Source organism: Arabidopsis lyrata, assembly GCF_000004255.2.
Source record: "Arabidopsis lyrata subsp. lyrata unplaced genomic scaffold ARALYscaffold_5, whole genome shotgun sequence".
Taxonomy (NCBI): domain Eukaryota; kingdom Viridiplantae; phylum Streptophyta; class Magnoliopsida; order Brassicales; family Brassicaceae; genus Arabidopsis; species Arabidopsis lyrata.
This window is the reverse complement of record NW_003302551.1, coordinates 14,229,774-14,245,929: the sequence shown is the minus strand read 5'-3', so window position 1 is coordinate 14,245,929 and position 16,156 is coordinate 14,229,774. Positions and strand designations below refer to the sequence as shown.

The following is a 16,156-nucleotide window of genomic DNA, read 5'->3' as shown; positions in this document are numbered from 1 at the left end:
TAGTAATGATGAACGGCGATAGACATATATTAGAGTTATTGTGGGAGAGGCTTGGTCCAATGTCGAAGGAGATAAAGAAGGTGGAGTAATAAGAGAAGTTGGGAAAAGAGGATAAGAGAAGGTAAGTAGTGTTGGTGTTGATGATGGTGGTTCAAGCTTGGTGGTGGTAGCGGCGGTAAATATTGATGAAGGTGGTGAGTCGGAATTAGCGAGATTCAGTATTGTTGGTGGTGGTGATTGTGATAGTAGTGAGATTTAGTTATGATGGTGGGTCAGAGTAGTAAGACTCGGTGGTGATGCCCGAAAAATGCGAGAAATATAGATAAGGAAAAAAATAAATAAAGATATGGTGGTGAAGAAATCCGACGAGAGAGAGAGAAGGAGAAAGAAAGAGGAGTTCGAACAAAAATAAGAGAAATCTAATGAAAGAAATATAGAGATTTGAAAATTAGAAAGAAGAGAAAACGAAGAAACTAATAATATGAGCCAAAAAATGACAAAAGTCATGTAGCAAATAGATAATGTTCAGTCTGATGTTATTTTTTAATTTCTTTTAGTCTTAAGTTATTTATTGTACATTTTCTAATTCTTTATAGGGTTTTCTCTTTTTGTTGAGGATATTTCATATTATCAAGTAAAGTTACATGACATTGATATAGACGACGAGTGAAGAGAATGAACATCAAGGTACGGAAATATATTTGCTTTGGTTGAAGAAAATAGCAAATGTAATGTAGTAATCCTATATATTGGCTTATCTAGAGGAAACTTAAGTCTTAAGTGTCCCAAGTATAATCTGCAGAGAAAAGAGAGAGATTGTTGTTTTCGTAGTCTCATTTGTAACTTATGACGTAGCTTTCAACTTGTGAGTAGAAAATGAAAGCAATGTCTAATTTCATAGGTATTTTGATTAATATTGCAAAGAAGAATATATTGTCAAAATACATATGCAGACGAAAACATTAATAATATCACCATAAACTAAAAGCCCAGAAGAGAGAACCGATTAAAAAAAAACCATGTAGAACACAATCCACAAAGACGAAAAAAAAAAAAAAAAAAAACTTAAACGAAAGCTCGGAAGAAAACAAACTTGCCAAATTTACTCCCACACCAATGTGAACAAAACCAGTCACAAAGAAAAACATGCGTCCATCTCGGAGCTAACGAAACCTTCTATTGCAATGTTAAGGTACCTCTCAAATCGATTGAACATAGATTTCTATTCCAACAAGAGCAAGACGTCTCTACTATAATTGGATTTTTTTTTTCTCCAATGTCACCACAAATTGCTTGGATGGAACACTAGCTTGCAAAACCTAATCACAATATTAGTTTATCATCCATGTTCAATAAACATATAATGTTAAATAAAAAGTAAATTCCTGTATAAACAAAAATTTAGGTTTTTATTTTGAGAATATACATAATTTCATGAAACTAATATACTGTATGTATTAGTTAATTTTATTAATACAATTTTTTAGTTTTACTAGTTTTCAGAATAATTATATATCTTATTATATAAAGTATGGTTTTCAAAGTTAATAACTCACGAGATCGTGACACATGTCAAATTTTTCGATCTGAGATTTTGATATGTGTCAAATAATTTTCCTTTGAAAAAGAATGAAAAAGTAAAAAGATAATTATAAAAAATTATAAATTTAAACAGTTTTAAAATGTAAAAAGCTAATTATAAAGAAACTGTACATATATTTCCATAAGAGTTTTTGCCATCTAGCAAACAAAATTTTTGTTTTTAGAAAGCTAATTATAAAGAAATTGTACATATATTTCCATAAGAGTTTTTCCAAGAAAAATATTTAAACATAGAAAAAGAAAATTAAGAAAATTATACAATCAATTATTAATCCTATGAAGAAAGGATTGTAAATAGTCACCTTTAGATAATTATAAAAAAATTATAAATTTAAACAGTTTTAAAATGTAAAAAGCTAATTATAAAGAAATTTTACATATATTTTCATAAGAGTTTTTGCCATCTAGCAAACAAATTTTTTTTTTTAAAAAGCTAATTATAAAGAAATTATACATATATTTTCATAAGAGTTTTTCCAAGAAAAAGATTTAAAAATAGAAAAAAATTAAGAAAATTATACAATCAATTATTAATCCTATAAGAAAAAGGATTCTAATTAGTCACCTTTAAATAAACAAATAGATTGTCTCATATTTTCTCATCAAGCAAATTAATTTCTTAACGATGTTATATCATATCAATGAATATATGGCAATTGAAGCAAATTAGTAATGATGAACGGCGATAGACATAGATTAGAGTTATTGTGGGAGAGGCTTGGTCCAATGTCGAAGGAGATAAAGAAGGTGGAGTAATAAGAGAAGTTGGGAAAAGAGGATAAGAGACGGTAAGTAGTGTTGGTGTTGATGATGGTGGTTCAAGCTTGGTGGTGGTAGCGGCGGTAAATATTGATGAAGGTGGTGAGTCGGAATTAGCGAGATTCAGTATTGTTGGTGGTGGTGATTGTGATAGTAGTGAGATTTAGTTATGGTGGTGGGTCAGAGTAGTGAGACTCGGTGGTGATGCCCGAAAAATGCGAGAAATATAGATAAGGAAAAAAATAAATAAAGATATGGTGGTGAAGAAATCCGACGAGAGAGAGAGAAGGAGAAAGAAAGAGGAGTTCGAACAAAAATAAAAGAAATCTAATGAGAGAAATATAGAGATTTGAAAATTAGAAAGAAGAGAAAACGAAGAAACTAATAATATGAGCTAAAAAATGACAAGAGTCATGTAGCAAATAGATAATGTTCAGTCTGATGTTATTTTTTTAATTTTTTTTAGTCTTAAGTTATTTATTGTACATTTTCTAATTCCTTATAAGGTTTTCTCTTTTTGTTGAGGATATTTCATATTATCAAGTAAAGTTACATGACATTGATATAGACTATCTCATATTTTCTCTTTTTTTACTGTCACAATTTTATTATGACGTCAAACTTTTTTAAACAAAATCATATATTTACGTATCTCATACTATATGTTTACATGTTATACATATATCTTTCATATTTTTACGGAACTATATAGTTTTATCTTTTTTTATTGTCATAGTTTTGTTTCTATCTTGCCCACATTGAATTTATAAGATGTAACACACTCTTCTGATGGATGTAAATAACTTATTAAAATTTAATAATACAACATATGAATATTTATGATTTCATAACTTATAATAAGCAAAGAATTATATAATTTTATAAATAGGCCAACATTTATATTAGATGATTTAATAACTAGTATAACATAACTACAAATAATATTTTATATTGTATATTATGCTAATAAATCTATATTTAGAAATAATTATGCTGCATTTTCTAAAATATATATGTTTATAGAATTTTAGTTAACCTTACAAAAATAAAATAAAAATATTAAGAAAGATAATCTCGATCGATAACCCGCGCACGGGTCCATATCTAGTTTAAAATAAAGGCCCAATAATTGATTTATCTAATGATATAATGGAAGCCATGAAAAAGTAACGGCCGAGAAAGAAAAAGAAATTATATCCCACATTGACAAATCAGAAAAAGAAAAAATCACAAACTTAGCTATAAATAATAATACTGGCTCGTGATCGAAAAAAGTAAGTTGGCTACTGATTTCGCATTTTTCTAAGGCTAACAATACTGTCTCTGAACAAAATAAAATCATTAAATATTCATATGAAGACAAGTTTGTTGGTATAAAGCTATATGATATTATTATTAATAGAAATACTAGATTATTAACCTCCACTACGCGGGGATTTGTTTTTATTGATTAGTTTAATATATTTTTTGTCTTAATTTTCATTTATATAAATATACATTGACATGTAGTAATGCAAAAGTACTATAATGTTTTCTTTTTGATTATTTCTAACATAAATGTTCATTTATTTATAGTTTTAGTATCATTAATGTTGTTTAAAACTAAATTTGTTATAGTAAAGAAAACGTTTTGAAGATAATTTTAGGAGAAAATTAGCTTCTATACCACATTTCATCGAAACATTTTTGGTTCTACCACTTCATATACTCATTTTTCTCTTGTACCACAATTGCCGTTGGTAAAGACCATTTTACCCTCCAACATGAGAGACCAAAACCTGTAGTTGATGTGCCCCTCTGACTTTTCTGCCTTCCTTTATTTCTCTACATTGGTAACTACAATTTTCTATTTCTTTATTTGTTGTTACATTTTTATTTTTTATTTTTTTATTTCTTTCATTTTCACTTTATCTCTCTCTTTGTCTAGTACTTTCTCTCATTTACGATAAAACTTTTTTTCATATAAACATTCTCTACTGTTGTCCAGATCTTGTCCCCGATTGGGAATTCTCTGTTGCGTTTAGATCTTGTCCCCGATTCATCATTTTGTTTTATTATCATGAATTCCACATTTTGTCTACCAATTGTTCTCGTTTAAGGGTTTTGAATTTTATTTAGATTTCTCGGCATCTATTTTGGTCCACAGATTAGTCGAACAATATTGTCCTCACTTACCCGGATTATTGAACCTTTTTTTTTCCCTCTGGCTGGTAAAACAAAGTTGTCCCCGAGTAAATCCAGATCTTCGTCTTCGCCTCTCTGGCGGAATAAAATAAAGATCAAGTTGTCTCCGAGTAAATTCAGATCTCTGGCTGGTAAAACCACATCATCTGGCGATGGAAAATCAAGAGAAGTTGTCCCCGAGTAAATCCAGATCTCTGGCTGGTAAAACCACATCATCTGGCGATGGACAATCAAGAGATCTGGACTTATTCTTGGGGGACATCATTCACTCTATTTCATAATTATTGTCCATGGTAAATGTAAACTGCATTTAATGCAATGTTTTGTCCTTCTTCTCTGACACAAAGTTGTCTTTCAGACAAAGTTGTCCTTCTCTGACACAAAGTTGTCCCCGTTTCCCAACCGGCGTCTACTGTAGCTCCTTCCCCTGACACATACTTGACGCACAGAGGAGGGCAAAATCGTCCAAGAATTGCCACACAAACACCAAATGTGGTATGGATGCTAAATCCATTTCAAATGTGGTACATTTGCTAAGATTTTCCCAAAATGTGGCACATTTGGCAAAATTCCCTAATTTTAGTATAAAATAACTTTAGTATAAAATGTATTAGAAATATGATGTATTATAGCGTTTGAGTCTCTAAATTTTCTTAAATTACTATTGAACCTACATTTCTATTTCAAATACACAACTAAGAAAACTATAACATAAATTTAAAATGTAGTTGATTAACAATTGTCAATTATTTATGTGTTATAATATATTTGTATTTTTAATCAATTTGATTTATTAGCCTCTATTGGTACTAATTTGGTCTTTGAAGTCATATCATATTGGTGTTACTATCTTCATTATCATTTTTATGCCATAATAAATATAGATTTTAATCAAAATGGGGACTTTTTATATGTTTAGAAAATTTTATGCTATCATAAAAAGATACAATTCCAAATCAAGATAATTACTTGCCAAAAATCTTTTCGTTTAATTTTTTATTACATTGTTTTACACAATTAAATATTTTCAATAAGTTTTCTAACAAATATCTTTTGTAATTATTTTAAGCGCCACAAAGTGATAAAATGATCTTTCATTTTGTTCAAACAGCCTCAAATTTCTACCAGGTATATATTCTAATAACTAAATTTGAGATTTTTCTTATTTTTCATGTGGTGTTTTGAAGAAGTTTAAATTTTTATTTTCCTAATTCTAATTATGAACTTTTTTTTTATATATATACTAATAACTAAATTTGACATTTTTGTTATAAATTATAATACTTTCCTATTAACAATACTCCCTCCGTTCTTTAATAAGTGATGTTTAAAGCTTATAGTTTTGTTCTTAAATAGATGATGTTTTCAGCTTTCAATACAAAATTAATTACTTTTTTATTGGTTTTGACGATTTATATTCCGTAGATTGTTTTTTTTATTGGTTGATTAGATAATAAATGATGTTTTAGTTTAGAAATAAACAAAAATTAAATGATTTCTTAATCTATGTGCATTATGCTAAAACATCACTTATAAAAGAACGGAGGGAGTAATATCCGACAAAAATTATCTAAAATACCCTCAATCACTACCTTAGAATTAAAAATATTTCTTCATCTAATATTAAGTTTTTTTAAAAGCTTTTACATAAATTATTTCATAATTTTTCTGTCTTCTAAGTTCTTTCCAATTCCAATTAACTATATTATTTAAGAATCATGATATATCCTAATAACTAAATTTGAGTTTTTTCTTATTTTTTATATGATGTTCTTAAGAAGTTTACAAATTTCTTCTTTAAATTTTCCTGATTCTAAGTATGAATTGCATTTTATATGTACTAATAACTAAATTTGACATTTTTCTTATAATGTTTTTCTTAATTTTTTTTTCTTTTAAGATCTTTCCAATTCCAATTAACTACATTCTTTAAGAATGAAGATATTTTACTAATTCTAATTATGGATTCTATTTTTTTTATATATATTCTCCTGACTAAATTTGAGATTTTTCTTATTCTCATATGATATTTTCAAGAAGTTTACATTTGACTTGTTTAAATTTTCTTAATTCAAATTCTGAAATTATTTTTTTATATATCTAATAACTAAATTTGACATTTTTTTTATTTTCATAAGTTGTTTTTAAAAATTTTACATTGTTCTTCTTTACATGTATATTATTTTTTCTTTCCTTTTTATAAATATTAATATAGAAAATAGTAGAATTCAAAAAATGTTAATTAATGAGATGACAAAAAATGTAAATTAGTAAGATGGCAAATCGAGATTGGTCGACTAAAATCCCAATAAAATCACTACTCAACTTTTTTTAAGATTCTACAAATTTTGTATATTTTAGATTCTACCTATAAAAAATCTTTCTTGCCACCCTTAAATTTATGTTTTCCAATTAACCAAATTGACTTTAACTAAAAAAGGTAAATGAATATTACTTATCTCATGACAAAAAAAAAAAGAATATTACTTATCTCTTTGCCCCTTTAATTGAGCTAAATTAGTTACAAATTTAAATCAAATGGAATTAACAACATTATCTAAATGCCTAGACCATAATATTTCTTTCCTTTTGTATTATTAATTCTTAAAAATTTGTCTCAACCCATAACTTTGACGGTTCATAGTTATGATAATTGGTTTCTTTTTATTTTTTTATGTGTTGTTTTCTAAATGTTTGAGTTTTCTATAAAATTGTTTTTAGTAAAAAACTAAAAATCTAGTAAATATAAATTTTAAATCAAACTAAATATGTTAATTTAAAATCCTAACTTTTAAATATTACTCTTTGATTCATTTAAACTCAAATGATTTTTAATAGAAATGATGTATCTATTTTACTTTTTCTTATATAGTATAATGAATTTATTTATCATAAATAAAATAACAAAGCAAAAAATATATTCAATATTTTTTTATTATTTTATTATTATTATATATATGTATATATATATATATATATATATATTTACATAAAACATAAATATTGATCGCCCCTCTAAATTTTTGTTCTAGATCCGCCACTGCACACACCACTCTATAACACTCCTCGTCAAACTCGTGTCCACACGGTAAAGTCACAATACTTGTTTGGTTGTTCCATCGTCAAACTCTTCCAAACAAATAGTTCACATGTCATTCTCCCAGACGACATCACTATTTGATTATCAAAGTCAAAACTAACATCGTTCTCAACCAATAAGCGCCGACAACCCGTAGAATGGAACAACTTCTCCAAGCTTTTGTTTCAAAAAAAAAAAAAAAACTTCTCTAAGCTGATATGGAACTGCTTTTTCATAGGTAAAGTTAAACTCTTGTTCATCCCCAAAGTCAAAACCTAGATCTTATTCTTCAAAGGTTTCTACAAACTGAGGTCGAACTGCTTCTTCAGTATGATGGTCAGAGTCAAAAATAACATCTCGCTCATCCTTAAAACTTAGACCCTCTTCTTTAAGCTCTTTTTTTTTCAAGAATATAAAGTATTCTCTTTCTGTATTCCATTCTAAATTATAGAACGATATTTATACATAAAACCAATACTTTAGCATTTAGAAATCTTCTTTTTTTTTTCCTTTTTTTTTTTTGTTAAGTAGAATTTTTCATTTTCATTATTAGCCTTTTCCTTTTCATTTTAAACCCAAAAAATTTCATATGTTTTTTTTTCAACATTTGACATTTCTCTTCTTTACATATATATTGTTTTTTCCTTTTCATAAATATCTTAATATAGAAAATATTATAATTAAAAAATGTTAACTAATATGATAGCTAAAAATGCTAATTAATGAGATGTCCAACCACGATTGGTCGTTTAAAATCCTAGGTGGACGGCCTCAGGAGCTTATAGCCTCGACTTTTATATAGTATAGATTATTGTTTAGATGATATGTCTATCTCTCAAAAAAGTGAAACAAGTTCAATAATGTCTAAAAGAGTTAAGGTAAAGATTAAATCTTTGATTTCAATTTTTTAATAAGAAGTACAAAAAAAAAAAAAAAACAATATTTCTATCTATACAATCAAAAAGTCCTTGATTAAAATTAAAAAACTATGTATATTTTTAAAGGAAAATAATCCTAAAAAATCTAAACCCATTTAAAAATTATATGAGCTAGATTCATATAAAATTCACATAAACATCAAGAGGAGTTTTACATTAACATCACTTATCACTGTCTCTGCAAATTTTACTGTGAACTTTGTGACTACAAAGATCAAAGATGATTTATGTTGTTAAAACATGAAATTAAAAAAAAAAAGAAAAAAAAAAAACAAATTGCGCATGTGAGACCGGTCTGATCCGGTTTAACTATATATAAACCGTTGATGATGGTGATGACTGATGAGGTTTGATTCCACGCAAATCTCATGAAACGCATCAATGTAAGGTGTTCGACGAAATTCCTGAGAGAAACGTAATTATCATTAATGTTATGATCAGAAGCTATGTTAATAATGGGTTTTACCGTGAAGGTATTCAAGTGTTTGTGACGATGTGTAGTTGTCATGTTAAACCTGATCATTACACTTTCCCGTGTGTTCTAAAGGCATGTTCTTGCTCTGGGAATATTGTCATTGGGAAGAAAATTCATGGGTCTGCTACAAAAGTTGGGCTCTCTTCGACTTTGTTTGTTGGGAATGGTTTAGTTTCTATGTATGGAAAGTGTGGATTTTTATCTGAAGCAAGGCTTGTACTTGATGAGATGTCTAGGAGAGATGTGGTCTCTTGGAACTCGTTAGTTGCTGGGTATGCGCAAAATCAGAGATTTGATGATGCTTTGGAAGTTTGTAGGGAAATGGAATCTGTGAAGATAAGCCACGATGCTGGCACCATGGCTAGTCTGTTACCAGCAGTGAGTAACACTACAACTGAAAACGTTATGTATGTTAAAGATATGTTTTTTAAAATGGGGAAAAAGAGTTTGGTTTCATGGAATGTGATGATCGGTGTGTATATGAAAAACGCGATGCCTGTTGAAGCCGTGGAGTTGTATTCCGGAATGGAGGCTGATGGGTTCGAACCTGATGCAGTCTCGATCACAAGTGTGTTACCTGCTTGTGGAGATACATCTGCTCTGTCTCTTGGTAAGAAAATCCATGGATACATTGAGAGAAAGAAGCTGATACCGAATCTGTTGTTAGAGAATGCACTGATTGATATGTATGCGAAATGCGGATGTTTAGACAGAGCGAGAGATGTGTTTGAGAACATGAAGTCACGTGATGTTGTGTCTTGGACAGCTATGATTTCAGCTTATGGATTCAGCGGAAGAGGCTGTGACGCAGTGGCATTGTTTTCGAAAATGCAAGATTCGGGTCTCGTCCCTGATTCAATTGCGTTTGTCACAACGCTCGCTGCTTGTAGCCACGCAGGATTACTAGAAGAAGGTAGGAGTTGTTTCAAACTCATGACAGATCATTACAAGATCACTCCTAGGTTAGAGCATTTGGCTTGTATGGTGGATCTTCTTGGCCGAGCCGGGAAAATGAAAGAAGCTTACAAATTCATACAAGAATGTCAATGGAACCAAACGAGAGAGTTTGGGGAGCTTGCAAGGTGCATTCTGACACAGACATCGGTCTACTAGCAGCTGATAAACTTTTCCAGTTAGCAATCGGGTTACTACGTATTGCTTTCTAACATATACGCAAAGGCTGGAAGATGGGAAGAAGAGACTAACATCAGAAACATAATGAAGAGCAAAGGGTTGAAGAAGAATCCCGGAGCAAGCAATGTTGAGGTGAACAGAGAAATTCATACATTCTTAGTAGGCGACAGGTCACACCCGCAATCCAATGAGATTTACAGAGAGCTGGATGTTCTAGTAAAGAAAATGAAAGAGTTAGGGTATGTTCCCCGATTCATAATGTAGAAGATAAAGAGACGCATTTAGCTGTTCATGGTGAGAAATTAGCCATTGTGTTTGTTTTGATGAACACAAAGGAAGAAGCAGAAGACAGTAATAACGCCATAAGAATAACGAAGAATCTTAGGATATGTGGAGATTGTCATGTTGCAGCTAAGTTAATCTCACAGATAACTTCTCGTGAGATCATCATTAGAGACAATAATAGATTTCATTTGTTCCGGTTTGGTGTTTGCTTTCTTTGGCTCTACGGAAATATATCAAAAAGCATATGTAAGTTTTCCAGCATAATAAACATTGCCTCAAGTCAAGACCGATAATACTCAAACTAACATCCATGTCTGAAACAGTATGCAAGAGAGTTATTAAGTGGAAACAATCCTAAAATCCATGTCTGAAAATCTAGAAAACATACAATTTAAAGAAACATAGGGAGAAATAATTAAAGACTTGCTTGCTGCTCCCAAAACATCATTTCCTGCGCAATTACGTTGTACATGGCAATATTGGCAGGCATCGCCTTATTATCGTCAAGACTCCAAATCATAGATTGGAGCCACCCAAGTAGATCTGTAACACTATCGACTGCTTGCTTTCGAAGCTCAGTGAGATTAGACCAATTTTCCCGTTTCTGTACAGATCTTGGAAGGCGGTTGAAAAGGTTATCGTAACGCTCCACTGCTTTCTCGTAACGGTCGGGCTCATTTTCCGCAAGAGCGTTCAATATCGGGTGAACGCAAAATGCCACTTGCGCCCACCTGAGAACCGCGATCAACCGCATCATCTGAATAGAAAAACCAAAAAAAAAGAAAGAAAAAGAATTAGTAACCAATCAATCAAAACCCAACTAAAATCCAAAGTAAACAACATAAAAGAAATATCACTTACTAGTTTAGTTAATTCAGCGAGACAGGCATGAGGAGGATATCGAGAACTATAGTACTCAACGAGTCTGTTTTTATGAAAATAAGTATGATAATTTTCTAATCTCGTCGATTTCTGTAGAGAGAAAAGAAAAAAAAACAAACAAAATGAATCAGTTTAGGGTCTCATCAGTTTATACATAAATTACATAAAAAATAATAATAAATTATACAAAACATTACCTTGTCAAGTGAATACCAAAGACGAGGTTTAACACAACTCGAGAAAAGTGTATTGTGAAGATTCATCCACTCCAAAGTTTTGGGGTCCAAACACAAATCTAGAAGGTGCGCAGTGATTATACCAGATGATGCTCCGTAGTGACACTAAATGAATAATGATGCCAAAAGAATGGTTAGTCGGCAAAATTATCCTTCATCTTCGCTTAACCTTTCAAAGGGGTGGGCTTTAATTTACGATTAGGGTTTTATATTTCAGTTTGGACTTTCTCTTATTATGAGTTCAATTATTATCGTAATGAGGCATGCCCACAGTTACAGTTTATTAACCATGGATAAAGTTATAAATTTTGTTTAACCTTAACCATATACGGTTACAGTCAAATTCATATATTTTGTTTAATCTTGACCGTTTGATATACGGTTATAGTTTAATATGGTTCTGGTTAAAGCGGTTATGATTAGATACGGTTACGATTTTTTTATGATATGATATGGTTGATATTAGTGATGGACCCTTAAATTCTTATCACTTCTGTAAATAATCTAAGTGACGATATAACTTATTACTGATTTATATAATATGAATTTAGTGTTATCATTTGATTTAAATAACAACATTATTATTTAAAATTATTTTATATTTCTCATTGAAGGGTTCTTACATACATTTGCATGAAACAATAAAATTTTAAACAAACGGCTCGAAACTAGGTTTGAGCTTTAATTTACGATTTTGATTTTACATTTCAGTTTGGGTTTTCTCTTATTATGGGTTCAATAACACGGTAAAGTTTATTAATCACCGGTTACGGTTTTAAATTTTGTTTAACCGTAATCGTTTAGATATACGGTTACGGTTAAATATATAAAGTTTGTTTAACTTTTAACCGTAACCGTTTGATATATGATTACAGTTAAATATAGTTATGGTTCATATACGGTTACTGGTTTTGATGATATGATATGGTTGATATTAGTGATGGACCCATAATTTTTTATAACTTCCGTAATTAATTTAAGCGATGATATACAAACTAATACTTATTATGATAATGTTACAAATTATAATATAAATTTAGTGTTATCATGTGATTCAAATAACAACATCAATATTTAAAATTATTTTATATTTCTGATTGAAAGTTCATTTTTACATACATTTGCATGATAAGGGGTGTCAAAATGGGTCAAGATTCATGGGTCAATCCAACTCAACTCAACCCATGAACCCTAATGAGTTGAAAATTTTGACTCAAATGAGTTGATGGATCAAATGAGTTATTGAGTCAAATGGGTTGATGGATCAAATGAGTTGGGTTGTAATGGGTCAATGGTTTACCCATTTAACCCATCAATTTTTGTTAAATTGAATCAAACCAATTCAAATCTCTAAACCGGTTTTAATTTGAGTCTAACCAAAAATTATAAACCGATTGAATATAGTCCTTAATTTTCCCGCCAAAAATATGAATACACAATTTTCCCATCAATATATAAATTCGTGATTTTCCCGCCAATAACGTAAATCCGCAGTTTTCCCGCCAAAAACGTAAATCATTGATTTTTCCGCCAAAAAAAATTATAATTTTAACCAAAAACGAAAATATGTAATTTTCCCGCCAAAAACGTAAATCCGTGATTTTCCCGCCAAATTTTTTTTATAATTTTTAACCAAAAATGAGAATGTAAAATTTTCCCGCCAAAAACGTAAATCCGTAATTTTCCCGCCAAAAACGTAAATCCGTGATTTTCCCGCCAAAAACGTAAATACGTGATTTTCACGCTAAAATTTTTAATAATTTTTAACCAAAAATGAGAATGTAAAACTTTCCCGCCAAAAACGTAAATCCGTAATTTTTGCGCCAAAAACGTAAATCTGTGATTTTCCCGGCAAAAACATAAATCATTGATTTTCCCGCAAAAATTTTTTATAATTTTTAACCAAAAATGAGAATGTAAAATTTTTCCGCCAAAAAAGTAAATTCATAATTTTCCCGCCAAAAACGTAAATCCGTGATTTCCCTGCCAAAAATTTATAATTTTTAACCAAAAACGAGAATGTGTAATTTTCCCGCCAAAAATGTAAATCCGTAATTTTTCCGCCAAATAATAGTGATGTTGATGATGATGATTATTATTATTATTATATTTTTATTATTAGTTTATTATTACATTAATATTTAATGGGTCAACCCATTTAACCTTCTAACCCATCCAATTAAATGAGTTCATAGGTTGACTCAATTCATTTGGCTAAATGAGTTGAGTCAACCCATGAACTCATTTAACTCTAAACTCATTGGGTAATGAGTTGAGTTGAGTTGGGTTAACCATTTTGACACCCCTATGCATGACATTATAAAATTTTAAACAAACGGCTTTTTTTTTTTTTTTTAGAAACAAAACTAAATAACCTTTTCTATAATCTAACATTTATTTTGAAAGTAACAACATTTTAAAAATTAATTAAATTTCTAATATACGCCTGCATATACAATTTTTTGGTTTTGTCTGCGCTTGGACGTTCGGATATTCGGGTCGGGTTTTTCTAATTCGAGTTTTTTTGAGTTTAGAAAACTAAGACTTTTTCGGATATTTTTAAATTTTGGGTTCGGATTAGGTATTTCGGGTTTTGATTCGGGTTTACTCGAAGTATCCAAATATCCAAAATTTTGTATCCGATTATATGCAAAGTATTGAAAATACTCAAAAAATCTATAAAACCCAAGTATTTTCTAGCCAAATCTAGCCAGAAGTAGGTAAAACATCCGAAAATATCTTAACATCCGAATAATTTAGGCACTTAGGTTATTACAAATATAAATATTACTAATATATTATAACTACGTTCTTATAATTCGGGTATGTTCGGGTATTTGTTCGGGTTCGGGTCCGGATCGGGTTCGTATTCGAGTTTTCGGATTGTGAAGTTTAGAACCCGTTCGGATATTTTAAACTTTGGGTTCGGATTCGGGTCTGTTTTTTCGGGTCGGTTCTTCTGGTTTGGATATTATGCTCGGGCCTTTTGTCACTTTGTATTCGTGAATGATCTCAACGATATTTTTTTTTCTTTAATTATTATAAAAAGGTTGTGCTGTAACATTATAAATATTTGTTAGAAAATATCATTTTGTATCTACTGTACTCATATTTCTATATCATATGATTTAATAACTAATTATTAGTATATTTTATTATGTTTCAAAAAGAATTACGGTTAAAAGTATTGAAGGTTACGGTTAATTAAAAATTACAGTTAATATAATTTTATCCATGGTTAATGGTTAAGGTTTCAAACCGTATTATACGGTTATAGTTTAGATACGGTAATGTTATAGTTTGATTTTGATTTTGGTTATATCTAATTGTAATGGGAAACTTAGGATGGTTTATGTGTAATAGATTGGCCTTCTTGCCACATATTTAAATTAATGCAACAAATTAAGAAAAATTAAAGAATGGTACCAGTTTACAAAGCTGAGCAGAAGCCATCACTGTCTCAGTCTCTCTAAGAGTCCAGTTAAAGCCGTATCGATCCCTGAATTTGTACCCATTGGGAGCTTCGAGCGCTTCTAAGTCAACCACCGCTCCGACATTCACGATTGTATCGATGGCAGCATCCAAGTTAGGAGTTTCAATAATGATCCCAGCACTCATGAATAAAATAAAACAAATGAGTCAACGACAATTATATTAATTTTGATAAAATAAATAAAAGCTGAGTCAAGATTTTACGTGGGAAACGGTGCTCCGGTATGAAAGACTGCGGTGGAAGAGTGCGATAGCTTGAGCTCGACCTGACGAGCACGAGGACGACGAGTCGGGGTTGCCGCAAACAAATTGGTGTAAAACTCTACAGCCTGAGAAAAGCATGTAACGTCCACGGTGAACGCATTATTCGCACGCCCATCCATCCTACATAAAATGTGGAAAAATATAAGATTTGAGGAAGAAGAGTCTATAGAAGGAATCAAAAGAATAAATAAGATCTTGAATGATTTGAGACAACGTTTATAACCCCAACGAGCACAACCAAGACAGTAAACACATTCTAAAAGAGGGCAACAACCACATAGAATCGACATAAACAGATACAGAGTTATAACACATTCATCATCATAGATCAAAACATAAACTTTCAATGTTAAAACAAAGAAATTTCAAAACTTTAGTACACCCAACTGAAGAATATTGGAAGAAGCTAATAAAACTCTGTAGCATTTGTGTTTGGAAATAAGTGACTAAAGCTTAAACCAAAGACAAAAAAGTCAACTTTGTGAATCGGAAACAATGGTAATGGAAATGAAATTGAAGATTGAAGTTCTAATTGCTACTCTATAGAGAAAAACATATGAAGAGAATTAGATCTCACTACTGAAACACTAATTTGTCTCTTCTCTTCTTTTAAGCTCAAATCAAGATCAATGATTTCGAGAAGGAACTGAAGAATTTGAGAGAAGATAAAGAAGAGAAGGGAAGTGTCTTCCCGTGGAAAACGGAAGAAGAAATGAAAATCATGCCATAGAAGGAGGATTCAAAACTCGCCGGACTCGTGTTAGCTTTGCTTTCTTTAATTGTGGCAGTGACTTTGGGGTTAAATTTGCAGTTGCAGAGCTACTTT

The 16,156-nt window shown here is 30.4% G+C and overlaps 1 protein-coding gene and 1 pseudogene across 2 annotated transcripts; one reads left to right on the top strand and one right to left on the bottom strand.

Moving 5' to 3' along the window:
* Window positions 1–10,798, top strand: part of LOC110228540 — a 25,833-nt pseudogene extending 15,035 nt beyond the window's left edge.
* LOC110228738 lies at window positions 10,700–16,156 on the bottom strand. 2 transcript variants are annotated; one of them, XM_021026906.1, is made up of 6 exons: window positions 15,908–16,156; window positions 15,271–15,450; window positions 15,001–15,187; window positions 11,536–11,679; window positions 11,318–11,428; window positions 10,700–11,213 (listed from the first exon to the last, which is right to left on the bottom strand). In XM_021026906.1, exons 2-6 carry the CDS (start codon window positions 15,447–15,449, stop codon window positions 10,872–10,874), a joined length of 963 nt encoding a protein of 320 aa, XP_020882565.1. In that variant the 5' UTR covers window position 15,450; window positions 15,908–16,156; the 3' UTR covers window positions 10,700–10,871. The 2 variants fall into 2 exon arrangements, with proteins under 2 accessions (XP_020882565.1, XP_020882564.1); XM_021026905.1 differs by lacking the exon at window positions 15,908–16,156 and having other exon boundaries at window positions 15,271–15,901.

Excerpts from the sequence above, each read along its gene's own strand:
- LOC110228738 (XM_021026905.1), bottom strand. The coding sequence starts at position 15,620 with ATGTCGATTCTATGTGGTTGTTGCCCTCTTTTAGAATGTGTTTACTGT. Across the intron at positions 15,188-15,270 it reads ACCGGAGCACCGTTTCCCAC|TGCTGGGATCATTATTGAAA; the intron begins GTAAAATCTTGA and ends TTTATTCATGAG. Across the intron at positions 11,680-15,000 it reads CTGCTCAGCTTTGTAAACTG|TGTCACTACGGAGCATCATC; the intron begins GTACCATTCTTT and ends TTATTCATTTAG.